This window comes from Parus major, chromosome 3 (genome assembly GCF_001522545.3).
Source record: "Parus major isolate Abel chromosome 3, Parus_major1.1, whole genome shotgun sequence".
Taxonomy (NCBI): Eukaryota; Metazoa; Chordata; class Aves; order Passeriformes; family Paridae; genus Parus; species Parus major.
The window spans coordinates 36,642,170-36,669,752 of NC_031770.1; the positions used below are offsets into that span (position 1 = coordinate 36,642,170).

Genomic DNA, 27,583 nt, shown 5'->3' on the forward strand with positions numbered 1-27,583 from the left:
AGAGGTTTGATTGTTAAGTTCTTCGAAGAGGTTGCTTACTTATAAACAGAAGGAAAACGGTATTTTCACTGGTCTTTCCTAATGAGGTAACTTGTCCTAGTTTAAAACTGCCTTGGAGACCTAATGTGAGTGCTTGAAGGATCTGTTCTGCCAGCCTCTGCAAGAGCATCGGCACCCCGCCCTGTGCCTTGCCTGGCCAGTGAGATCACTATAAAAATAAATGGCTCCATAAGCACTGGAACTAATGACTTCTGTTTTATGTGGTTTAGTCTCTTGTGGTTGATTTGTCTTTGGCAAGATCAGAGGGGTGTTCTCTGCCTGAAAGTGTTTTCTGCAGCAGGGCTGTTTGTAAGTGTTCTCAGAAATAGAGCTCTTTGTTTTTTGCAGTCGGGCTGTTCACAAGCGTTCTCAGAAATAGAGCTCTTCTGGTGTCCAAAAAGATGTAAACTTGAGTTCTCCTTTCCAAGCTCAGTGCTTACAAGATCCATTTCTCTTACTTATCTACCTATTTTCACAAGATCTGTAGGAGCAGTTGTAAGACTTTTTTTTATATTTGTTTAGTGAGGGTTGGTTAAATCATATTGCTAAGACACAGTAACAACATGATATCCCAAGGCAAGGAAACCAGGCTAAAAGTATTGGTGGTTTTGTGTTGTCACTATGACCAGATTGTAGGGCACTCCTAAGACTCCAGGTGGTGCTGCGGTACCACCTGGGTCATTTTTGTTGGGTAACCAATAAAGTTTATCTGCAGAAGTTGGTGAACTTGCCTGCTGCCTTCTCAAAGCTGAAGTACTAGAGTGAGAAGAGTAAAGTGCAAAGAATATTTCCTGCACTAAATGTTTCTGTGGCTTTGTATAGGACATAACTGTTCTGCATGCTAAGGTATTTATTTCTGTTTGTAGTTAAAGGCCAAGAAAAAGTTTAGGATCTGTGTTTTGTTTGTTTTTGTTTTGTTAGCCTTACTGCTGTTCTACTAGCTGGCAATATTCTGACATATTTCTTGCTGCAGTGATCAGACTCTTTTCACTAGAGTATGAGTTACATTCCTTGTCTGCCCCTAAAATAGTAGCAAGTAAAATAAAATTTGTGATTCGAGTGAAGTTGCAGTTATTGAATACTGATGCTATCATGCTTTCTTTGCCTTAGTGTCTTTTACTAGAGTGAAGAGTTACTGAGAGTTCTGTAGAGTAGTTTTTTGCATGCCTGCTTCAGAAATAGGTAAAGAAATAATAAGCAAACAATTTCTCTCTTTGAGAGTGGTGTGTGTTCTTCTCTCAGATATATGTTAAAGAATTCCATGTATGGCAGCACTGGGGAGTGATAGTATTCATTTATTTTAATGGTATTAATATTCTCAGTGTTAAAATGTGTGAAAAATACTTTCAGAGCTCCTATGCTAGATAAAAGTCTTGTGAAGGGTGAGAGAGTGATTTTAGAAATTGCCTTTGTGATATGAGAGGTTTAGGGGGCAGAGTGTGGAAGGGAAGAGTTCTGCTCTTGTCCCTGCTACTGATTAGATTGAATGTCTTGCATTATCTTTGTGTATTTGAACCTTTATTTCATGCACCTCTTAGTTTAGGCTTGCCACAAGTTTTTTCAGAAAGATATATCTATATATGTATGTTTAGATCATGTTCTTCTAGTGATGCTGCCTATACCATCCTCTTTCTATGTTGGCTATTATTTATTTGGCTGGAAACACATCCTTAGGGTTATGAAAAAACTGGGGTAAATATACAGGGATGTGACAGTAAAATATAGAAGGTTGATTTGGTTGTGGTTAGGATTTATGGATGAATTGGCTTTCTAAACAGATATTGCACATAAAATTTCTTCCTCTTGAATGTAATGGTTTATCTTGCTCTCTGCAGGAGAGAGTGCAAATCAAAAGATGCTACTTGCAAGATCTCTGAATCCGACCCTGAGGAATTATCAGATGAAGCAAGTGCTGACACTTTCTATGGTGCTTCTCCCCCTAGTACACCCCGCCAGATGAAGCGTATGTCAACAAAGCATCAGAAAAATAATGTCAGCAGACCTGCTGGCCGCTCCACTTTGAAAGGTAGGTGTGGTCTGTTGTTTTTTTTCCTAAAGTGGTCAGTAATAGCAGTAGCCTGTTGTTACCTGGTGGAGGGGTTATACAGAAGGCGGAGCTGGATACTGAGGTACAGTGAAAGAACAGGAGACAGTTGTTGTGAATTGCAACAAGGGAAGACTCTTGGGTATTGGGACAAAAAAATTTGTTATGAGAGTGCTTAAACAGTGAACAGTTTACCAGATGGGTTGTTGGATTGTGGAATCTCTATCTTTGAAGATTTCGAAAACAGAACTGGTTAAGATCATGAGCAGACTAAACTAAATAAACCCAGTTTTGAGCAGAAAGTTGGAAAAAATTACTCTCAGAAGTATTTTTTGATCCCTTTTTTTCTGCAATTCTGTGACTTGTAGTAATGGTGTAGTTGCTTTTCTGCTCAGTTTTCATGTTCTGAAGCACTTCACAGGCTGTTTATTGCAAAATACAGTTTTCAGTGATTATTCTTTACTCTTTAATGTCAGTGAAGCACTTTAAAGTGTAGTTACTCCTACTTGCTCCTGATGCTTGAGCATAAAGAGATAACGGGGAGAAAACCCGTTCTTGATACATGTTTTTTTCCTAATGTTGCTAAGGAATCGTACCAAATAATAAAACTTTTTAGCTTAAAGTGATTGTTTTGTTGTTGTTGAAATTGCACAGGTGCAAAAAAGCCGTTTAAGATTGTACGTTGAGTGTGTTCATACAGATTACAACTAGGTTTTTGTGGGATTTTTTTTGTTGGTTAATATATTTGTAAACAAATAACAAACTATGACAGAATTATTTGACAGAGTTATGGCAGCTTGACTACTGCCAATTACTGTTTTGGAAGCAATTTTTAAAATTGCTTTGCATGAAACAAGGAAAAATGTGCATAACAGGGATATTATTTTTTTTTTGAGGTAAAATGTCGGGAAGAAAAGGGTAAATTGTTTGGGGTAAATGAGGGAATATAGTCAATTCTCTGGTTGTGTAGAACTGTGGAATGCAAGTTCATAATAAATGAAGGGCCAATACAAACATTTTCCAAAGCTTCTGTTTCCCTTTCACTTTATGCAACCTCCAAATAACGTCACTGAAGAGAACATTCACCAAAATACCTCTTTCTCATATGAAATTACAGAGAAATCTTGTTACTCTTGCCAGTTAACTGTAGGCATTGGAATTATTAAGCCTCTTTAACTTTGCTAAAAGGCACATTTAAAAGCCAGTAAAATTCTTCTGTTGCAACATTAACTCTATTCTAACCATGTATATAGTGGTTATGTAAACTTTTCTTGCTTTTAGTGATTTTTTTTTTGTTGTTGTTATTGTTTCATTATGTGCTTTATGGAAGTGTTAGTTTCTAAACAGACTTTGTGATACTAAAGAAATATAATGTATTATATTTCATTGTTAGCCTTTGCTTCTAAACATGTTGTAGATTGATACCTTTATAAGAAACAAGGAGCTGTTGTTTATCCCTGCATATAGATTTTGAGTTTTTTATTGTGATGAGAATGGTTTTTACTCTTGGCATGATAAGATCCTGTTTGTTTTCATGAGTATCTTAAAATATCTTTGCAATTTTTTTCTGATTAATTGGATATTGTTGTGTAAAGTGTTTTTTTCTGGGAAGTTCATAATTTTTTTTTTAAACTTTGCCTATGTGTACCATCTCAGAACAGATATTTTGTATTATGAAGAGGAAAAAAAACTCCACCCCAAAATCTTGTGGAGTAGTTTGTTGACCTTGAATGTGTATGCATATGCTCTTACTGAGCTTGGATGGTTATACTTCAGTAAGAGTTCATTTAGGAGTTGGTTGGCTATAACTAATCACTTAAAACATCTGAGAAGTTATTTAAAATTTACTGTTTACAAATAAGATTGAAGTTATCTTTATTTAGACAACTGAAAGAATTTTGGGAATTAGGGACTTGGCTTACTTGAGCTTCTGATACTTGGTTGTTTAATTTCTGTCACACCAAGTTCCTTACAACTTGTATTTAGTATCCAAAAATAAATCGATGCAATAATGTTTGGTTTCTGAATTGCTTCTCCTGTAGCCCAAGACATATGTGGCTCACATTTTTCCAAGCTAAATGCACTTCAGAGGTGCTTGTAAGATCTACCTGTGTCTCCCGAACTCCATGAATGCTTGCTTACTTACTGAAGTGTTAGCTTCTCCGTGTGCTATGTAAAAGCAGTGCCTCTGTCTGCTTTTTAGTATAAAATTTTTGCAGCTTCATACTAGAAAGGTAGCCACTGTTCACCCTGCTTTCCCACCTCCATCGTGTTCTTCACATGCACTTTGTCATATTTTCTTTTAATGACCTGTTTAACATCTCAGATTGCACCACATGCTCCCCCTCATTAACTGGTAGTAGCTTAGTTGTGAAACCCCTTGCCCTTTGTAGCATTAAAAGTAATCATAACTCAAAATTGGTTGGTACAGCTGAACTTTTTTTACAAATTAATTGAATTCTACATTGCAATACTGCAATACAGTTATAGCACTAATTTATTGCAGGACTGCCAGGTGTATTTGAATCATTGGTGTCTATTTGATGAGAGGATTTTGAAACAATTTTTAGATTATTGTGCCTGGGATTTGTTAAGAATGATGAACATTCAAGTATTATGGCTTTTGAGATGTCTAATAATTAATAATTTTTAACTTACCTTTCCTTCAATGTGTTTTGGTGGTGTGGGAAATCTGAAGATCGATGATAAGGGAGAATAACATTCTAAAAATGCAAACTGAAGGGATCTAGAAGTTCTCCTATCTAGAATGTAAGTTAAGAAAGTGATCTCTACATGTAATAGGATTTTAATTTATTTTGCAGGGCCACCAAAACCTTCAACATCAAAGGGCTGTTAGAAGTTGATTAATTTCTAATCTATTTAAAATCTGTGTGGAGGGGGTGTATGTTTCATCTCTGTCAAGCTCCATTTTTAGTCTGCTTGCCTGCCAATGCAAAATGCCCCTTCCTGCGTTTTGTCTGGCCTAGCTCTCTGGCCAGTGAAAACAGACTAAGTATTTAGTCACCATTCTGAAGTCCTTTCTGCTCTTGACTGAGCAGAGGCCCTGTGACCATGGAGCATGTTGTGTTTCAGCTGTGGATAAGATGGAACTACTGGACTTTAGTAGTCTACATACAGGTGATTCCCTTCTGCCTGCCACCACTTCTGAGAGAGAGAACTGCTCTTTTCATGCCAAGTAGTTCCTCCTATTTGGGTCCTCAAAGCCTAGACTGAACTGCTTTTCGTAGTTTTGAGGAAAAGTGTCAAGGTTTGCTGCTCCTGAGGAAAGAATGGGAAGCAAGGAGGAGATTGAACCTTTAGGTGGGGAAGGGCTGTTGTCCGTAGCAAGGAAGAAAACAAGTGTTTGTGTGTTGCAGCAGTGGGGAGGTAGGCTCAAGGTGCTAAGGCAATGTATTCAGATTACAGAGAGGTTCACAGAAGCAAGATCAACCTTCCCAAGAGGCAGGATTGGTACATTCAAACTAAATTTCAAAATCTATATATGCTCCAGCTTTTATGAAATTGCATGTACAATGAAATTTCTTTAATTGTTTGACTTGGATGCTCTAATAATGCTTTGTTGCATTTTGAGTTTTTGCTTGGGAAGTTGTGTGACAAATGTGTGTAAAATGAGCTTGGAAACCATTCTTTTACTTTTGATCATACTCAGTTCTCAGTAGGGGTGGCATACTCAAGATGAGAATTCTGTGAGGTCCTTTCTACAAAAGAGGTAAAGCAAGAGAAAAAGAAAAAAATCCTTTAGTTTAGGGTATAGTAATGGTAACCTCTAATAATAAGACTAAATTTTATTTCTATCCATGCCTATTTTGTTTTATTGATATTTAACATTTTTATGCTCAATCTAACAAAGGTGATTTGGAAATGAATTAAAAAATGCTTTTTCTTGTTGCTGCAGTCACATTCTTTTCTTTGCTTACAGAAAAGATGAGTGTGCCATCTCAGTCTTTGCATAAAGACAATGGGAAAACCATTGAGAATGTGGAGGAGCACAGCTACAAGCAAGGGAAAAAGATCAGGGATGCCCTAAGGACAACAGAACGAGATCACAAAAAAAATGTGCAGTGCTCATTTATGTTAGACTCAGTTGGTGGATCTCTGCCAAAAAAAACAATTCCAGATGTTGATCTCAATAAGCCTTACCTCAGCCTTGGCTGTAGCCACGCTAAGCTTCCAGTCTCTGTGCCCATGCCAATACCCAGAACCACACGCCAGACTTCTAGGACTGATTGCCCGGCAGACCGGTTAAAATTCTTTGAAACCCTGCGGCTTTTGTTAAAACTTACCTCAGTCTCGAAGAAAAAGGACAGGGAACAAAGGGGACAGGAAAACACTTCCTCTGTCTGGTTGAACCGATCCAATGAACTGATCTGGCTGGAGCTGCAAGCTTGGCATGCTGGCCGGAGCATTAATGACCAAGACCTTTATCTCTATGCAGCCCGTCAAGCTATCCCCGATATCATCAATGAAATCCTCACCTTCAAAGTGGACTATGGAAACTTCTCCTCTGGAAAAAATGGAGCCAGTCTCAATGGTACTTCAGGAGAAGGAGTTTGCAAATCAGCACATGAAACTAGTGCTTTGGGTTACTCGAGTTACCACGAGCACCTCCATCGTCAGCGGGTCTCATTTGAGCAGGTAAAGCGAATAATGGAGCTGCTGGAGTACATAGAAGCACTTTATCCATCTCTGCAGGCTCTTCAAAAGGACTATGAAAAGTATGCTGCAAAGGACTTCCAAGACAGGGTGCAGGCACTCTGTCTATGGCTAAATATTACAAAAGACTTAAACCAGAAACTAAGGATTATGGGAACTGTATTGGGCATCAAAAATCTTTCTGACATTGGCTGGCCAGTGTTTGAAATTCCTTCTCCTCGACTGTCCAAGGACAGTGATCCAGATGATGAAGGCATTGATAGGGAAACAGAAGTAAAGGAGTCCTCAGGAACATGCACAGAGGAGAGTGATGGCGAAGAACAAATCTCTGAGGAGAATGTTGAGGAACTTAGACAAGCCATCAAGAACAATTTTACTAATAAGCCAAATTTTGACTTTCAGGACCATTTTTCAAGGAGGCTTGATAGGCTTGAATCCGAGGATGACTCTGCTTCCTGGGTTATTCCAGAATGCAGTGCTGAGGGAAGCTGCAACCAACACTGTTTGACATCCATTTACAGGCCGTTTGTTGATAAAGCACTGAAGCAAATGGGGTTGAGGAAACTAATTTTAAGACTGCACAAGCTAATGCATGGTTCATTGCAAAGGGCCCGTATGGCGTTGGTAAGGAGTGATCACCAGATGGAGGTAGGTTACAAGTGTAAATGGATAACAGCAGTACCTCCTTGCTGTATTGTTCCTAACTGAAAATGTAGCAATTGGGATCTTAGGAACATTTTGGTTGCTTAGTTGGTTTTTGAAAAACAGTGTATATTATGATTAGGAGCCCAGTTCTCCTTCCATGGAAATGAATCTGTTGTTTGACTGAATTTGTGTGAAGCCCAAGATAGTTCTCTGTTCTTGTTTGTAATTTAAATTATATCTTTGTGATAACATCTTTGTTCATTATATTTTTTAATATCTAAATCAACAAGTCAGAAAAATCACTATGGAAAATCAGGCCCAACAGTTGAATTGTGAGAAAAATCTACTGTGGAGGTCGTAATTTTTCTTGTCTTCAAGACTGGATGTTTTTCTGCAAGACATTCTTTATAGAAATGTCACTATAGTTTTTTTGTGGTTTATCTCATCGACATAAATGAAGTACTGTAGTGGTACATTATACTTGAGGAGAGTTGGGATAAAGGAATGGACTCAGCCTTGAAATATATGAAAACAAGTCATGTTAGTGTGCTACATTCTTTAGCTGGCTTTTAGCTTAATTATTGGTTTTCTTTGGGTCATTTTATATTCTTAATTAAGAATGACTGTGCGTTAATAAAACCAATGTAGGAATTAAGCAGTAAGTGAAAGACAGTAGTTTCATATTGTACAATGTGGTCACTTAATTCTTTCAAGGCAGAGTATTGTTTCTTAATATAAACTGTTATCTAACTTGTAGGCATTTTTATGCTAGGTTAAATTGGTGGTAAGGATTACTTGGTCTCCTTAGTAAAGTGGCACTGTGAATTCTGGCCAAAGACATCTCTTAGCCAACATGCCCATTCTGAGACAGATACCATTTGTGGTCTTTAAAACATTGCAGGTCTCTTAATGTTGATTATCGCATTTGCAAAAAGAATAAGAATTGTTGATCTCTCTTAGAGTTATCTTTTTAGGATGAATAAATTTATAAAGATATTTGATTTGAAAGTTTTTATTGGTACCATTACTAGTGTAGATATTACTGTAAAAATGAGACTATTAGTTGAATTTTCATTTATTCTCTATTTGGTTTCAGCTTGTATTTTAGAAAATTTGCATTAGAAATGTGTGAACATTTCCTTAAGAGTCAAGTGCTTAAGCAAAACTTGCAGGTATCTTGTTAGAGTAACTGAAATCACCCTCAAACCACCTGCATTTAGAAAACTCAGCTTCATATATATGTTGAAATAAATTAAAAAAGTCAAAATAAACAAGACATAATATGGGGATATTGGAAATGGACTTTGAATATATTTTTGAAACTGCTGAATACCTCAGAAGCTTTGACTGCATAAGGGTTTTTAAAGCAAGTTAATGGAGCATTAAATAGCTAGAGGTTTTTTTTGCAGCCTCACAGAATTAAACTTTTTGGTAACGTAGTTTTGGATGCTTTGTCTAAGATGTAAGGTTTGTCTTTTCTCCCTTTTCTACCCTTGTGACTACTTTGAATGTTCATTTTTGGTAATTACTACCTTTTATTTGGAGTATTATTCTCTTTTAAGAGATGGTCTTTAGTAAAGGTGAATGTTATAAATTGTAAACTTCTTTCCTGCACCAAAATTTAAAGGATGTTATCAGAAAAAAATACAACTCTGTCAGAATTGTGGTACTTACTGCAGCAAAAGTTGTTTGGTACATTGAATGTAGTGTCTTTTTTTTTTTTTTTTAGTGCAGTTCAGTTTGATATTTGTATGCAGACAGAATTGTTAGTATTCTGTTAATCTTTATTGTTTCTGTTACTTTTGTAACTTGACTCTGTGTTTATGTGTATACTTACACTTCTAAGTCTCTGGACATACTTTTGTTTCTGTTGTTGCTTCAATGGTGTCTAAAACACATCTAAAATGTGCCTTCTGAATTCTTCCACTGTATGCATTTTAATGCTCATTTCATCCTAAATATGTGTAAATCTTTATACATATTCCTGGTCTTAGTGTTTTCTAAAACATGTTTGATTCCTCTATAGGCTCTGATACTTTAACAGGGCTCTAGGTATTATAGAGTCGATTGTGTGTAGAAGTTGTACAATTTCATTCTTGGTGAAGATGGATAATATTTCTAACTTTAGTGTATGAAATCAGATGTTATTTTAATAGAACATATTTAAGTTTGTGTACCCTGTTTGTTGTTTATTCAAGTGGCTGCATTTTTGAGTATGGTTTTTTGTATGATCTCAATAAATGGCTTAGAGTTTTTCCTGAGGTTTTTGTAAGAAGTATTTGAAACATTTCAGATTGGGCCTGCAGAAGATTAAGATTAGTCAGAATGGACAATTAAAGTCTAGGTGTTTAGTACTAAGCCCTAAGTACTAAGCCATTTTCTGTTATCCTTGATGCTAGAAAAGGATATTACAGATTTATTCAATTTGGCTGTGTTATTTTTGCTCACAGACTAGTTCTTTAATATTTTTATAAAAACTGAATTTCCCCAAACTGTCTTTGCATCACCATGGGGATTGTATTTCTTATTTATTTTTTTTTTGTTGTACTGTGGAAGTGTAGTATTTTCATGATCTGTTTGTTAATGAAAACTTACTGTGTAAAAATCTTTAGCCCTGATGCTATTCTGGTGCTATATCTTCTTTTTAAAGAGAGTAAAAAGAAGACATTATTTCATCTAAGAAGATAAGTTTTTAAATATGTGTTTTAATTTTCTGATGGATTATGAGTTTAAAAGGTGTTTTAAACTTTCTAGGTGGTAGTTTTATAATTTATCATTATCACACTCTAATTACTGGTAATATTTTTTTCCCTTTTATAGTGATGTTACTTAAATTGAGCTGAAGAAAAACCTAAAAAATGCTAGTTATGTCTACTATATGACTGAAGGATATTCAGAGCCTTGGTTAGCAGCTGAGAAATGAAAATAAGAAAAAAACAAACTTGATCTGAAACAAATCATCCTTAAATGATGAACAGTGTATTGCTATCTTTAGGATCTACCCATGTTCTGAAGTCCAACTTTTCTTTCTAAATTAAACCCCAGAGTACCTCCATGTACAGCTTTGCTTAGAATGTTATCACAAGGTATATAGTTTTAGATTTCTAGGATGTTTATTTCATAGCATCTCAATTATTTTCTCTAATTAGAAAAGTAATTTTGTTTAAATGGAATCTTAATTTGAATGAAAAGTAAGTTTATTATTAAAAAATCCCCAAAACAACAAACCAGCTTGATGTTTGTATTTCATCTTTCTTTTTAAACAGTTTAAATTTAAAATCTACCAAAATTCAAAAGTTAATTTTACAGTACTTTGGCTTAGTTTAGCTAGTGACATTTTTTTGAATATTGCATTCATTGACAGTGTGGAGTTTTATGTTAATATATGTATTATGTATTTCAAAAGGAATGAGGTTATGTACCTGATGTAGCTTACTTAGTGTACACTTGTTTCTCTAGATACTGTCAGAAGCATAATGCAAGTGGTTTTGTTTATTCCCAGTGGTCCATAGTTGTTTTTCCTGAGACTGATGATCCTTTCAAAAAAAAGTTAGCTTTAAAAATCCCCCAATGATATAAACTTGTGTGGTTGACTTGCCAGCTAATAGACTATTACCTTTTAAAAACATACTTCTGTGCATGCTACTTTAAACAAATCCAAAATCCTAATGACTTTTAAGGATCCTTTTCATGATACCTATTTTTTGTTAGTTTTCAGAATTTCCAGATCCCATGTTGTGTTCAGATTATGTGCAGTTACTAAATTTCCCACCTTGTTGCGAGCAAAAATGCAGTGCTGTGTCATGGGAGGAGTTGAAATCCATGGATTTGCCATCTTTTGAACCTGCATTCTTGGTTCTCTGCCGAGTCCTGCTCAATGTTATCCATGAATGTCTCAAGCTGAGGTTGGAACAAAGACCTGCTGGGGAACCATCTCTTTTGAGTATTAAACAGGTTTGCTTCAATTGCTTTTTAAATACATATTTTCTGTTTGAAATATTTTGTCCTTTCATTATGATACCATGTCACTTTAAAGAGGATTAGTGTAAGAAATTACAATGTATAATTGTGTAACAATTTTTGTAAATAGTCTAGTATTTCATATGGAGATCTGCTTTTTGCATAATAAATAAATGGTTGTGTATAGCTCTCTGATTTAAGTTTCCATATCAAAACTGGTGATTAAAAATATTATTAGCCAACAAAATTCAACAGTATTGGTTCCATTTGCATTATAAGCTATATAACCTTCTCTAGCAAATCTTCCTCTTTTTGGGTTTCTTGGGCAATACAAGTTGTTTTAAGGGTCTGTATTTCTCTCTTTGATTTGATTTTTCTCTCAGGTGAGTGTAGGACATCTGATTACATGCAGTATCACACAGTAAAAGTAAATTAAGAAGAAAAATGAAATAAAAAATCTTCTCCAGCCTGTTGTATTACTTTCTGTGGGCAGTGACCCAAGATTGTCAGTCCTGTCACTGGTTGAGAATATTGTATAAAGACTATTTTTCTGGAGGCTGTCAGGTACAATGAAGGCTGTTTAGTCAATGCCAGTATTCACAGTATAGTCCAGGACCTACTGAATTCATTCCATCTCCCTGCATCCTGGCAAGTATAACCAAATCAGAGTTTTATCAGAAGATCTCCAAGAGTAAACATCTAAATAAGCTCTTGGACTGATTATGATCTCACATTCCAGTTATTTGCTGATCCAAAATCCTATGTTTTATTTATGATCCTATAAATCTATGCTACTTTGTGGTCCCAAATACATTTGTACTGTCTTTCTTCCCCCACTACGCTCTCCCCATTGATTGAAACCTACAATTTCAACCTTAACAGTCATAGAGTAATACATTGCATAGCATATTCTCTTGTTAAGCACATTATGTCCTTCAGAGATGGGGGTGATTTTGGTTTTTTTTCCGCCACTTAACATTTTGTATGCTCCTTGTGGACTCCCAAATTAAGTAAAAATTGCACTTTCTTCCTGGAAAACAATGTGTTTATACCAGACTGTTTTGGTGGATACTGCCTTACTAATGACATTGAAAAAATGAATTCAGTTCAGCAAATGCTTCTTGTCCCATACAATATTTCTAAACAGGCAAAGGAGCTGTGGAGGATGTTTCACAAATACATCTGTTTGTTTCCTGAAAAATTATAATTCCTAAAATCTTGAGCAAGCACAAAAGAAGAGTCCAGGAATCTGTGTTATTCTGCAAGTTCACAGAGTATTATAGAATTACAGAGAGGACTGGATTAGAGATGCTCTAGTCCAACCTTGGAAGCAGGGTTCTACAATTAGATTGATTCCCAAGTTAGGTTGTTTTATTATCATATCAGAGCATTGTCAGCAAGTTGAGGGAGGTGATCCTGTTCCCGGGACTGCTGTTTCCAGTTCTGAGCTCTTCAGTACAAGAGAGACATGGAGCTCCTAGACTGGGTCCAGTGGAGGACAAAGATGATCTGGGGCTTGGAACATCTCTCCTGTGAGGAAAGGCTGAGGGAACAGGGCCTGTTAAGCCTTAGGAAGAGACAGCTGAGAGGGGACCTTACCAATGTCCTGCATCACGCACTCTAACAGCTGACCCTCTGAAATATGATCAACCCAATTATCTTCAGTCATGATGCTCTCCTGGCTGCTGGACAGGGATGCAGAACTTGTACACAACTCAGGCAGGCATAAGATTTTTCAATTCTTTCAAGGTATTATTCAGGAAGGAGCGCTGGTGCTGCAGCACAGTGTTCTGGAAGTGGCACTGCTCCATTTCCTTCTGTAAGATGGTCTTTTGGGTAGGCTTTGGCTTTCTCTGCATTGAGGGCTAGAGCCAGTGCTTTACTGCTGTGCTTTTCTCTGCAACTGCCCTCTAGGCATTGCAAATCTGTGATTAAATTCCCTTTGCATATTCTCTTCTCAAGGCTGAACAAACCCAATCCCTGATTTGTTCTTTGTATGCAAGTAACACAGTGCAGTCTGTTTTTTGTAGTGATTGACTTACTTATTGGAGGTACTGAGACCTTTAAGTATCTCTTGCTTTTTGGTACCATTTGAAATATGTAGCAGTACTGTGTGAATGTATCAGGTATGCTAGTCTTGTTACTCAACTTTTTTGAGGTGATGTTAAATTGTTGTATTACTAGCAAGTCAATTGTATTAAAAAAATAATCTGATTTTAAATAAAAAGTATATACACAAGAAGAAAACTAACACTGATTATATGCCTCTTAAAATGTGCCTTTTCTCCTGTCCTTTCTTGCTGCCTTCCTCCTTTCTGTCCATGTTTCAGTTTCAGTGCTAGCTTTTGTAATACTGATAATCCTGTGTTAATGGAGAGAGCTGTTCTCTTTTAAGGGCATTTTAGTACCTGAACAGTTCAAGGTGGTTCTAAAATTAAGCATTCATGTTCAGAGGTGGATATTTGTATGTGCATGTGGCTGTTTGGTTGTTAAATCTGGTATTGTTTGTCTTGCTCCACCTGCTTTGAGGAAACAATTTATTATATAAACTACCTAAATAAAAGCAATCCATCAAACCAATAATAGTGATAATATTTTCAGTTTAGGCTGTATTTTCTTTCATGTGCTCATTATATACCAAAATTTTGTTTGGCTACTGCCTTGTGAATTTTCCGTTCAAAAGCTTACACTAGGATTAGCTCCACTGGCTTTTGTAAATCCTGTATTCTGTTACTCAGTAGCATACCCATATGAAAGAGTAAATACTTAAAATTACCCAATTTTAATAAAAGTTTTTCAAGTTTATTATGGAATGGACTTGTGTTGAAGGGGAAAAAGCTGCGTAGGTTAACACAAAGTACACTGGATGTGATTGAGTGGAGTGAAGAAAGACATTAATTTTATGGTATATGACATATTAAAAGTGTCCTTTTGGGTTTTCACCTTACAAAAAATTACTTTTTTTTACCCTTTTTCACCTAACTTGGTAAATTTTAAACTGTAGAGTTCAGAGTATTATCCTTGTTTCCTCTGCATGTCGAGGAACACCACATGATGTTTTCTGGCCTGTAAAGGATTCCAGAGACTCTTGTCATACTAATATCATTCTTGTATTGTTTTCTGCTTTTGTGCCATTATAATTTCTTATATATTGAGTCTACTATATTGATAAATTACTTTGCAAGGAGAGCCATTATAGAAGGTTCTAAAAAGCATATTAATCAGCCAGCAATTCCATTCCCTCTGACCCTCAGAAAAGATCAGGGATTGTCAAACCTGAAGCCTGATGATGATTTCAGAATACAGCCTTAGCACTTGAAGGGCTTCTGAAAGAAAGGCATTTGTTAGTGTGGGTTCAAAATGATCCTTGCTCGTTGTGTGTTCCTGTACCTGTGGTTGAGCATGTCTCTTGAAATAGATAAAGGCTAATATTTCAGGGAAAGGTGACAGCTCTTCCAAAGGCAACCCCTTCTGCAGTGAAAAGAGACCTTTTCTCATGTTAGCTTTGCCCAGGGAAGCAACAAAAAAACACTAATTGCTTTCAGGTCTGGTATGGATTTTGGAATTTAGGGCATCTAGTGGTTTATCACCACCATCGAAACCAGCTCAGGGCACCTGCCCAGGAGATTGGCAGTGAATTCACTGTCATTTCATTAAACATTTCTCTAAGCATATGTTGAACACACTGCATATTTTTCCTGACTTGCTTCCATTGAAAATGGTGATTTCATGACTGTGAGCCCTTTTTCCCCTTTCTAAACTAATTATCCAGTAAGCTGCTTGCTGTGGCATTGTGCAGGGAGTAAGTATAAAACATCTGCCTCCATCTCTATTTATATTGATGTGGCAAATAATGGCATTGCCATTAAATAATCCTGGAAAACTAGTGACGTCTTTCCTGCAGATATGTAGAGCAGCTGTATTTGTTTCAAGAAGCTGTAGAAATAGTTTAGTGACAAACTAGCCTATTTGGACAAACTGGGCTGACAAGGGGTGAATTTCAGAGTAATGTATTGACTGATAGCAGTTTTGGGGTTTGTCTCTTGCAGCTAGTGAGAGAATGTAAAGAAGTTCTCAAGGGTGGACTCTTAATGAAGCAATATTACCAGTTCATGTTACGGGAAGTGTTAGATGACTTGCAAAAGGTTGATTGCAACATTGATTCTTTTGAAGAGGATCTGCATAAAATGTTAATGGTAAGCTTCAGAAAGGAGAGTTAAAGTAAGTGTATTAATCTGAGTACTGCTAATAGAAATCTGTTGTCCCTTTAAGGGATGGTTGCCTTTTTTTTTCTTTCTCTACTTTGATACAATTTTATTGTTTTAATGGACTTGTAAAGGTAACACAGAGGCCAGTGCCGTTTTGGCAGTACTGGCCTTTTTCCTGTGGTACAGTATACTTGTAAATTGGCTGTATTTACCAAAAATGGTTCCTATATAGAACTGTAAATTCCATAAGTTTGAACTAAACTTTTAATAACCTTTTAATATTGAATAAATTATGATTTTTTGATTAACATTATATCTTACTGTATTGGCATTGCATTAATGCATAATTGATACCTTATTTTTAATGTATATTCATTGTTGCAATTAGTTAAACAAGTCTTTTTAAGAAAAACGCTTGGTCTCTGGGGAGGTTGGGGGTTGGAAATGGATGACCCCTAAGGTCCCTTTCAACCCAAAGTGTTCTATGATTCTGTGATCTTGGCAATTTTACAGTATAGTTTGAAAATATCTGAAATGGAAAGCATCTTAACAATTTTTGAGGAGGGATGTTATGGATTATTGGACTGAAATAAATTGCAGGTGATTTTTTTTATGCAATATTATCCTGAAGGGAAGATAGATGGTTGAAGAAAAATTGCATTTACCTGGATTTTTTATATTGTTTTAAAACAGTAGTAATTAAATAAAGGTGAGCAATAAGACTTGATATAAAGGAACACAAAGCGAATCTCAGAAAGCTTTTCACAGCACTTATCCATATCCAGGAGGATATGTTCAGATGAAACCTTTTGTCATAATCCAGTTAATAAAAGGTTTAGAGACTGTTTTTCAGCAGTTCAGCTTCAAAAACTATGGCTACTCTGGGTATTCACTAATACAGTGGTAAATAGCAGCACAGCAAGTAAGGTGGACAGTGTTCTCAGGAAAGTATTGTGGAGACATAGAATTTAATACTTGCTGAGCCATAAATAGCACCTTTTGTGTGAAAACATGGAGCTCATTTTCAGTTGGAGCAAATGAAAGTTATTGTAGAAATACCTTCTAAAAATTGTATAATACTGAGTTTGTCTGTTGATTTAAGAGGTTCTAGTCCTTAACACCTTTTGTAACAATTTCTGTTTAAGGTTTACTTTGATTATATGCGAAGCTGGATCCAAATGCTGCAGCAGTTACCTCAAGCATCTCATAGTTTAAAAAATCTGTTAGAGGAGGAATGGAATTTCACCAAAGAAATAACTCCTTATATAAGAGGAGGCGAAGCTCAAGCTGGAAAACTATTTTGGTAGGTTTTATTTAATTCCTCTGCTTATGGTGTTTTTTTATACCAGAGGGCTATTCAAGTCAGCACTTGTTTGGGATTCTCAGATGGGACTTCCTGGGATGTCATGAAGCAGCTGTAGTCATTGTGAAGGTATGGATTATTGCAGGGGCTGTAGGTGTAGGATGCAGTAGGTGCAGGCGGCTTCTGTGGGCCCCAAGATGCTGCTTTTTTCTGTACTTGGACTTGGCAACAGCTCTCTTGCATTAAGAAGAAATACATTTAAGATGCTATGCTACATCAATAAGACTGAAGTTCCACCATTTCTGTTGCTACAGTGATATTGCAGGAATGCTGTTGAAATCTACAGGAATATTTTTAGATTCTGGACTACAAGACAGTTGTGATGAATTTTGGGCCAGTGCCGATGACAGCACTGCATCGGATGAAATCAGGTATTCAAACTTTTGTCTTAATAATAACAACATGCTTACATATGTTTCTCTACCTCTGACAGATGCACAATGTATTTTATTCCTTAGAATGCAAACTTGGTAAATGCAAGGCTCCATAGACTGTATCACTGTATTTCTGTGTGCAGTAGTAATGAAGTATCATTTTGTTTTTTTGAAGCCTAGTAACCATCTCTTCAGTTCAGGCTATGAGAGGTTGTTTGTCAGTTCAATTTATTTGTCAGCTGCTTGCAAATATTTGTGTTCTTTTTACTAACATGTATGTAAATAATTATTTTCTAATGGCTGTGTAAGTGTAATACGATTTATTGAAATGTTGTCATTTCATTTCTGCCAATATTTCAGGAGGTCTGTTATAGAGACCAGTCGAGCACTGAAAGAACTGTTCCATGAAGCTAGAGAAAGGGCCTCCAAAGCTCTTGGTTTTGCTAAAATGCTGAGGAAGGTAAGTTAACAGTCTTCTCTTATTTATATACTTCAAAGAAATTTGGTCTGAAAGCATATTCTTTTGTTTTATCATTATTTGCAGGACCTTGAAATAGCAGCAGAATTTGCATTGTCAGCCCCAGTGCGAGATCTTCTGAATGCTCTGAAAACAAAAGATTATGTGAAGGTAAATTCACATAGGTGATAAGCTTTAGAGACATGAAAGTGAACTGAGTATACTAAGCAAAATGTCAAATATTGTCATGCTTTAGTTTTTTTTTTAATGGGACCTCTATATTTCAACATGTAAAGTGCTCTGTACTTAATACTGAGTTGTGGTAGTCAAATTCTGTATTTGTCGTTTGTATAAGTGAGAATGCTGGTCTACATTTTGGGAAATCAGTGACTTATTTCCTTGTTTTTCCAAAGATTGTCTTTGTGACCGAGGAAGAACCTTTCTGTTTAATAACACTTAGTAGTGAGTGCTACGAAACAAATGCTTTCAAATCTATAAGGAAAATAGATACATGTTTGAGTAGATAATCTCAGACTATAGACCTGTGTTATGCTTATATAAAGGAGCAGTATTATAGTGGAGGTCTGTTTTAGCAAGATTCTTGGAGAGTACTAAGGACATGAGAAATTCAAGGCCTCTGTTCTGTTCCAGAGTAACTGTAGCTAGGAAACTGTTATACAGCAAAGGTAAGTTAAGTTCTTGGTGTTCTGTATTTACTGAAATTGTAAAGTCCCACATTTGTGGTTTTGCAAAATTCCTTGAAAAATTCCTAGGTCAACAAATCTTTTTTGTAGTTTAAGCAAGTTGTTTGCTTCAACAGATAAAATGTATTTGGATCTGCTGTTCTTTTTTGTCCTTCCATACTTTTCATATATATATGTAAAATTTACAGTTGGGAAATAATGCACTAACATTTTCATGGCATAATTCTTGTTAGATTTATGTAAATGTTTGCTAAATACTGAAATTCATTTAGGGGGGCACAAACAAGTTCATAGGAGAGAAGTTCATAAAGTGTTGTAAATACATGGATAAAACAACTGGCTCAGCAGGGCCCTGATCTGTGGAGTGTTTGAATTGGAAAACAGCCAGGGAAATCTGTATATGTTTACTTAAAAAAAATATTGTCCCTCAAGTATGTAGTCTTAGGGTTTGTATCTTTGGTACATTTTTTGTAGAAAAAATTGTGTCCTGAGTTTCACACATCTGTTATACATGGGTTAAATGACACACATTTTGATAGTGAACACTTTATATACTGATCCTCTTATATCATGTAGGGAGCTTAAATGTTTAACAACCTTTTCAGGCAGATGCTCATTAGGGAATCTAATTTAGCTTTTAGTAACAGCTATCTAGTATTTTGCATTGGCCTACAGATTATAATAGCTTTAGTTATAAAATATGTTTGCCTAATGGTAGAAGTGCTGAGTGCAGTGTTTTGTCTTAGCTCGATGACATCACACTCTGAAAAGAGAGAATTTGACTCCACCGTGAGTCAATTACCTCGTGTCAAGTCAAGATACTGGCTGTTTTACTGTTTTCACAGTCTGCTGTTGATGCTGCTGATGGCTGAAGTACTGCTACCAATATGACAGATATAATTGGAAGTAGTTTTTAAGTAGTAGCAGTAATATTTTATTAAAAGAGAATGCTCTAACTGGACTTAATGTAGCTTTTATGAAAGTAGAAGAATAACTGATACTTTTTTAGACAGACTTTTGTTTACTCTTTTTCTTCTGTAGTCATTCAGAAATGTATAAATTCTGAAGGGATTTTTTCTTTTGATACTCCACTCTTTGTTGACTGACTTTTTAAAATGTGTATATGTATTTTATTCTCATGTATGCATACATATGTAGTATATATGTGAAACTGGACTTCTTTTGTAACAAGATTCCTTTAGAAGAGTATAAAGAAGGATTAACTTGAAATACACAGAAGTAATTCACTGAAAATGGTGATCCAATGGATTTCAAAACAAATAATTTATAATATATTTTGACTTTCAATGCAAAAACAGTGGAAGGTACTGTTTTAGTATGTATATTGTACAACTTTTTAGGATGGGGATTCTTCCTGTTGCTTCAATGATACGACCTATTTTATTTGTCACCTACTATTTATTTGTCATAAGAGACAGTGGGATTCACTCATTCAGAGTGTTTCTTCTCTGCAGGTACAAGTTCCTGGACTCGAGAGTTTGCAAGTATTTGTACCAGGTAGTATTGCAGGGGAAAAGTCTGTGATTTTGCAACTCCTCAATGCAGCTGCTGGGAAGGATTGCTCCAAGGATTCAGATGAGCTTACATATGAGGCCTACTTGCTAATGACCAAACACAGTGACAAAGACCATGAATTAGATGACAGCTGGAGTGCATGGGAGGGTCAGCCGGTCAAAGTAGTGCCACAAGTGGAAACTGCTGATACGCTGCGCACCATGCAGGTGGGTCTGGTCTTATTCCCCCACTGTTTGTCATCTCCACACTTCTGTGAATGCTTATTCTGTCAGATTAACGGGAGTCATTCAAGTGATGCATGTGTCTTTTTATAGGTAATAAAAAGTTAAATTTAGGAATAAGTTTGTTTCTTAGTTGTGCTAAATGCAAATATTAAATGGACTCTGTAGCATTTCCTGACAGGATCAGTCTCTACAAATGTGCCTTTTTCAGAGTTGTACTTGTATAATAGAGATACCTTTAATATCTAGTTGAGTATTCAGAAGTGCAGGTAAGACTTGAAAACTGAACATTTTATTAAGAAGTCATCAGTCTCCGAGAACATGTTGTGTGCTTTCTGCATGCTGAAGCATGAAACCAGTTACTCTTGATCTTAGATGAATTGTGACATTTTGTGTTAAATTTCTCAGGAAGTTACTGGATGTTAACAGTTCTGCAAGAAAAAATGTTTCCAGTCATACTTTCCTTCTTCCCAAGCCAACAGAGTTTCCCTGCCAGCAGTTCTGCTGCACTCTTGACAGCTGAGCCAGCTCACTGCCCCTCATGTTCTCATATCCTTAATGTTAAGCTATATGAATTTTCCTTTTGGTATGTCATGCAGTTCCTTGGATCTCTACCATAAATGGGCTGTACTGTCCGCAAAGAGAGTGACTTTCTGCATCACTATGCCTGACCTTTGGCATTCAGAGGGTTCTAGCAGTTACATGCAGTTGAAAAAGTCACTCTTCTACATTCTGCTGTTTTTAATGTGCGAACATGTTGTTTCTTGTTTGCCTGTTTTTCCAACTGAACAATGAAAAAACAACCTTTGATTAAGTGCTTAGAACTTTTTTAGACGTCTATCAAAGTTAGTATTTCATTCAGAAAATGAAAATAGCAATAGATGAGAATCAGTTTGCAAATGGTTGCAAATTTCTGTCTGTTTTGAGATAATGTAATTATTTTTGCTTACCTATTGCTTTTTTTGTGTGTAGCTAATCTGAAGATAATTTAATACAGTGTTTCCAATATTTTCCAGAAGTAAACAGGACCATATTCCTCATGAAAACTTTCTTCATGGAACTTTGCTCACTAGATGAGAGTTTGAGTTTAGTTGCCAAGTTTTTTTTGTGTGAATGTAGATTTTCATGAATAGTGACAAGAGGTCTTTCACGTGTTAGAATTTAAAAAATAACTGATTGGAATCTGGTGATGTTTGATATATTTTTACAGAGAGTATCTTCTTTACAAGAAGTAGTGGTGTCTTGTATTCTAGGTTGATAACCTCCTCCTTGTAGTCATTCAGTCTGCCCACCTTGTGAGTCAGAGAAAGGCTTTCCAGCAGTCTATTGAAGGGCTCATATCTCTGCACCAGGAGCAGACATCCAGCCAACCAATCATTGCCAAAGCTCTACAGCAGCTAAAGGTAAGCAGGTTTGGAGATGATTTATCAAAACTGATGATGCTTTGCTCACTGATAGTAAAAAAGTGGAAGAAAGCTTGATTGCAAAGCTAATGGCATATTCTGCAATTGTAAGTTATGTGGTAGTCCTCTGTGGACTTTACTTTCAGTATAATTTCCACTCTGTTTTCTCAAGTGACTTGTGAGCACATTTTTGAGCTATATTGGTGTAATCATTTCTGCATTGGGTAATTGGAAAACAAGTCCATAATGCAGTTGAAATACCATAGCAACAGAGTGAAAACCTCTTTGGGTGGCAGCAATATTGTATTGTATGATTTTCTAAAACCAAGTTCTGTCAAAATCAGTGATCTGCAACAAACAACTTTTATTCCTATATTTGAAAATGCAAAAGTGGGTAGTCTCTCTGTTTATTTTTCTTGGATTTGGTGTGGGTTTTTAAACCATTATTTGTTTGTTTTATGTGTGCAGTTGTTTAGTTTTGTTTTTGTTTTATGAGTGTTTTCTTTGATGGGTTTTGTTTCTTCGTTTGTTGGGCTTTAAGTGGCAGTATCAAGTCCCTGCATTCAATAGAGACTGTGTCCATATACCAAGGTGAAAATAGAACCAAAGGCTTGGTCACTCTATAGATAGTAGAATTAATTTTCTCCTTTCTTGTCTGTCTGGTTTTGGTTGGATGTTTTTGTTTGTGTTGTGTGGTTTTTTTTGTTGTTGTTGGTTCTCTACTCACCCTTTTGCTGTCTTTGTTTTTAAAGTTAATCACATGCAAGCAAACTTCATTATAATACTTTAGTTAATTACTAGACTTACTTCATGCAACTGCTGGAAAATGTTTTTCCAAGACTGAATGAATTTTTGTGGCATTATAGTGTCTTTTCATTTAAAATAATGTAATTGCTAGATTCATGTTTGCCTAATATTCTACAGTTGACAAGACTAAGTAATATTTTGATGTCCCCCTATCTCTCTTGTTACTCAGAATGATGCATTACAGCTATGCAATAAGATAAGCAGTGCCATTGATAGAGTTGATCACATGTTCACATCTGAGTTTGATGCTGAAGTTGATGAATCTGAATCTGCCACTTTGCAGCAATACTACCGGGAAGCCATGATTCAGGGTTATAATTTTGGGTTTGAGGTAAGGAAACAAAAAACAATTGAAATTTCTGGTTTTGGATTGGTGCAAATAAAGTAACTAATGATTGTGGAAATACAAAGAATTTATGAAACTATTGAGGTATTTAGGTTGGAAAAGACCTTTAGGATAATCAGTTCCAACTGTTAACTTGCCACTACCAGTTCCAACACTTAACCATGTCTACATCTACACATCTTTTAAATAACCTCCTCCAGGGATGGGGACTCCGCCAGCCTTCCTGTGGCCTGTTCTGATGCCTGACCACTCTTCCAATGAGAAATTGTTCCTAATATCCAATTTACACCTCCCCTGGTTCACTTTAAGGCTGTTTTCTCTTGTCCTAACACTTTTTACTTGGGAGAAAAGGCTGACACCCCCCTCTCTATAATACTTGAGATAGTTTTGTAGAAAACAATAAGGTTGCACCTGAGCCTCATTTTCTTTAGGCTAAACAACCCCAGCTCCCTGAGCCACTCTCACAAGGCTTGTTCTCTAGCTTTGTTGCCCTTCCCTGGACTGGCTGGAACACCTCAAAGTCTTTTTTATAGTGAGGGGCCCAACACAGTATTTGAGGTGCAACCTCAGCAGTGCCCATTACCATTACTGCCCCAGTCCTGCTGGTCACACCATTGCTGATAGAAGCCAGGATGCCACAGCCTTCTTGGCCCCCTGGGCACACACTGGATCATATCCAGCCACTTGTCAGCCAGCAACCTCAAGTCTTTTTACCCCAGACAACTTTCCAGCCACTCTTCCCCCAGCTTTTAGTGCTACATGGGGTTGTTGTGACCCAAGTGTAGGACCTGGACTTTGATCATGTTGAACCTCACACCATTGGCCTTGGTCCAACAATCCAGCCTGTCCAGATCCTTTCCTGACCTCCAGAAGATCAACACTCCCACTCAACTTGGTGTCATCTATGAACTTACTGAGAATGCCCTTGATCCCCTGGTCCAGATCATTGATAAAGGCATAAAACAGGACTGGCCCCAAAGGTGGGGAACCCCAATAGTGACTGGCTGCTAACAGGGTGTAGCACTGCTCACCACCACTACCTAAGCCTGGCCATCCTGCCAGTGTTTTACACAGCAAACAGTGAACCTCTGTCCCAGACCATGAGCAGCCAACTTCTGCAGAAGAATGCTATGGAAAACAATGTCAAAAGCTTTACTAAAATACAGGTAGATGACATCCACAGCCTTTCCCATATCTGCTAAGTGGATCACCTTCACATAGAACAAGATCAGGTCAGTCAAGCAGGGCCTGCTTTTCACAAACCCATGCTGGCTGGGCCTAGTCTCCTGGTTGTCCTGTAATAGATGATCCATAACCATCAGACTGACAGGTCTGTTGTTTTCTTGGATCCTCTTTGCAGTCCTTCGTGTAGATGGGCCTCGCATTTGGTAATTTCTAGTGAACTGTGACTTCCCAGTTTTAGCAGAACGGCATGAAAAATGTGTTGCCTCAGAAATTTTACTTGAGAATAAGTGAAAAGTAACAGATGAATCTGATAAATCTGTTAAATTAGAAATGCCTGTAAATCAGAAAAGCTTTTAAGAACTTGATGATTTCAGGTATAGTCTTGTAAGCTCTACTGCCTGGCAGCATTTTAGATGATATCAGAATCATTAAGGTTTGAAAGGACCTCCAAGACAAATCCAGCCTTCAGCTGAGTCCCACTGTGCTCACTAAACCATATCACAAAGGGCCATATTTACTCATTTTTTAACACTTCCCAGGATGGTGAGTCCACCAGCCTGTGGTTTAACTTAGCTTCTCACAGTTTTTCAGCCTAGAGTAGCATAATACTGTATGTAACATGAGACATTCCTTCAGGGTTTATGGTGGTTCTTTGATGCAGTGCAAGCTTTTGAGTGCTTGCCTAAGAGTGTGGGCATTCAAAATGTTATGTTCAGGTCCTTTAATTGTTTTGCTATTAGATTCCTCTGGGCTTTGTAAAAATTTTTTAAGGATTATGTCATACTCTAATGTACTTCTAGGATAGTCTTACAAGAAATAGCTGGTATTTGTTTGATTTTTAAATGCACATAGATAACTTTTTAATCCCATCATGTTACTGCAATATAACTAAAAATAAACACTACTTTGCAGTTCGGTCTCTGACTACAGAACCAAGAGTTTATGTGGGATGTTTCTTCAATGATGTGCACATTGTTAAACACCAGCACGTGCCTGATACAGAGAAAAATGCAGTGTGGCTCAGTACTGCCTCTCACTGTAGCATATTTTGTATCACACTTTTCGTGATTAATTTTTTGTCTATAAATAGGTAACTGCTTGCATAAAATAATTTTGTCCAAGAATAGGATGTGACTGTTACCATACTTTTGAGTTTTGTTAGCTTGCAAATACTCCAGGGGATGTTGTTCTTCTTATTAATACGTGGAAAGTAATCTTAAGTTTCTTGCAGTACCATAAAGAAGTTGTTCGTCTGATGTCTGGAGAATTCAGGCAGAAAATTGGAGACAAATATATCAACTTTGCCAGGAAATGGATGAATTATGTGTTAACAAAATGTGAGAGTGGCCGAGGCACTCGACCCAGGTAACAGCCAACTTGTTATTGCCATGGTAGATTTTGGTAGAGCTGTGAAGGTTGGGGCTCAAAAAATTGGAGTAAATGAAGTGAAATCTGGCTGGTGGCCACTCATTAGGGTGTTCCTTGGGGCTTAATTTTAGGGCCATTTTTTTTTCAATGTTTCTATGCATGACCTGAATACAGGAGTTGTGTACATACTAAGTGTGCCACACTAAATTAGGAGACATTGATTCCCTGAAGGGCACAGAGACTGTACAGAGAAAACTTGATAGATTATGAGGACTGGATGATAAAACCAGCCTTATGAAATTTAAGAAAGGCAAGTGCCAGATTTTGCATCTGGAGTGCTGTAATTCTGGGTATCCATATAGATCAGAGGCCAAGAGATAGGACTGCAGCCCTTCAGAAAGGGACCTTGAGGTTCTTGTTTATTGTAAGCTTTGAGTCAGTGATGTGCCCAGGTGGTGAAAAGGGCCAGCTATATCCTGGGGTGCCTTAGGCACAATAGATCTGACCAGCTGGAGGGAGTGATTGTACCACCATGTTTAACATTGGTGCAGCCTCACCTCAAGTACTCTGTGTACTTTTGGGCTCCGCAATCTCAGAAGAACATAAAAATATTGCAGTAAGTAAAGAAGGGCGGTGAAGATGGTGATAGGACTAAAGGACAAGATGTAATGAGTAATTAAGGATACTAGGTTTGCTGGGCTTAGGGAAGAGGAAAATGAATTGCTATCTGCAACTTCTTCATGTCTTCTCTTTTGTGACTGGACAAGAGGAAATGGCATAAAGCTGCTGATTGGGTATTAGGAAAAAGTTCCTCACTGAGAGGTGGTCAAGCACTGGAAAAAGCTCCCCAGGAAAATGGTCATGGCCCCAGGCCTGCTGGTGTTCAAGAACTGTTTGGACTGTGCTCTTAACTTGTGTGCTGTCCTTTGTGGAGTCAGAATTTCAAGTGTGATGATCCGTGTGTGCCTCTTCCAACTCAGGATATCCTGTGATTCTATTTATATTTTGTAGGTTGCAGCTGCTAGTTCAAGTAGGTCAAAGAGGAGACAGTGGGGGACAACAGGTGGCTGAAGACAACTCACTCCAGCCAAGTTATTTGACCCATCTAGGCCATGAAACCACTGATGCCCAGTCATTACTAATCAGATAGTCATGAAATCTTTAGTATCCTCTCAGTCTTGTTTCAGAAAGGAGACTTCAGGCAAGAATTTCAGCGGTTTGGCTTATTGCTCTGAAACAAATTGTGGTTGAGTTGATAATACTGTGTGGAAGATAGCATGTATATGGGTGTAGATACATAGCATGGCCTGCTCATCTTATTTAGTGGGCAGTGTCCTTGCTAAAATCAGTCTTTGTCCAAATATAATTGGGTAAAAGGTAAAATTTTTGTTTTATATATTAGTCTGTTTTTTTAATGAGGATTTTATTGTATTTTACAAAGGAAAAAAGTTAACTATTATTTACTGTTCTTGGATATGCTGAAGACTTAAGCCAAAGACTGTTTCATTTTCTGTCTTTACTTTTCCTTTTACATAGATGGGCAACTCAAGGTTTTGATTTTCTTCAAGCCATTGAGCCAGCGTTTATTTCAGCTCTCCCAGAAGATGACTTCTTGGTATGGATAAATTTCTCTGCTGGTACTTATTTGTAAATGCTTGTGAAGCTATCAGTATATGTTTTGCAGGAATACTTTTTATAAAACAACATCTGAACACAGATGCAGTTCTGAAACAATTGCTGTTGTATATCACTGTTGATGCTGCTATCTCTTCTCCTTATTAGATTCAGAAGAGAGTAGATTTGTGACCATTGCCAGTAGTGGTTTCAGTTTGCTGACAAATTGCTGGTGCTGTCCTGGGAGGCCACCTCCCTTTGTGTCACAGAAGGTTGACAGCAGCTTTCTACTGCTAAATATTTATAGTTGATATAATGAATTTCTAAATGTAAGCTTCTGAAGCTTAACCAACATCCGAAGTTCATCTGTGGATATGAATACAAAATCATTTAAAGATTTTTATTTTCAGATTGTTCCAGCATGAAACATACTTTAAGGCATCTTTCTTTTGCTTTTATTACCAAAAAACAATGAGACTAAAGCTGTCTTTTTTTGTGTGCTCTGCTTTCCTCCTTTTCCTGTTCTGAGAATTTTTTTTCTGTGATCTTGGTACAACTTTACAGAGAAGTGAAAGCACAGTTGCCACAAAATAGCAGAATATGAGTGTCAGCACCTCTTGATTTTTACTAATTTC

At 36.9% G+C, this 27,583-nt stretch overlaps 1 protein-coding gene across 5 annotated transcripts in view; it reads left to right on the forward strand.

Annotated features, from left to right (window-relative positions):
* The window catches only part of MAP3K4 (mitogen-activated protein kinase kinase kinase 4), a 63,089-nt gene that overhangs the window by 11,266 nt on the left and 24,240 nt on the right, over positions 1 to 27,583 (forward strand). For 4 of the 5 annotated variants that reach the window (XM_015621964.3, XM_015621967.3, XM_015621966.3 and 1 more), the window contains exons 2-14: positions 1,875 to 2,065; positions 6,024 to 7,405; positions 11,114 to 11,356; positions 15,412 to 15,558; positions 16,716 to 16,873; positions 17,188 to 17,304; positions 17,668 to 17,767; positions 17,852 to 17,935; positions 19,944 to 20,210; positions 21,479 to 21,628; positions 22,605 to 22,766; positions 25,198 to 25,331; positions 26,871 to 26,949. In XM_015621964.3, the coding sequence (XP_015477450.1) occupies positions 1,875 to 2,065; positions 6,024 to 7,405; positions 11,114 to 11,356; positions 15,412 to 15,558; positions 16,716 to 16,873; positions 17,188 to 17,304; positions 17,668 to 17,767; positions 17,852 to 17,935; positions 19,944 to 20,210; positions 21,479 to 21,628; positions 22,605 to 22,766; positions 25,198 to 25,331; positions 26,871 to 26,949 (3,214 nt within the window). The remainder of the gene's footprint in view (positions 1 to 1,874; positions 2,066 to 6,023; positions 7,406 to 11,113; positions 11,357 to 15,411; positions 15,559 to 16,715; positions 16,874 to 17,187; positions 17,305 to 17,667; positions 17,768 to 17,851; positions 17,936 to 19,943; positions 20,211 to 21,478; positions 21,629 to 22,604; positions 22,767 to 25,197; positions 25,332 to 26,870; positions 26,950 to 27,583) is intronic. The other variant, XM_015621969.3, reaches the window with a different exon arrangement.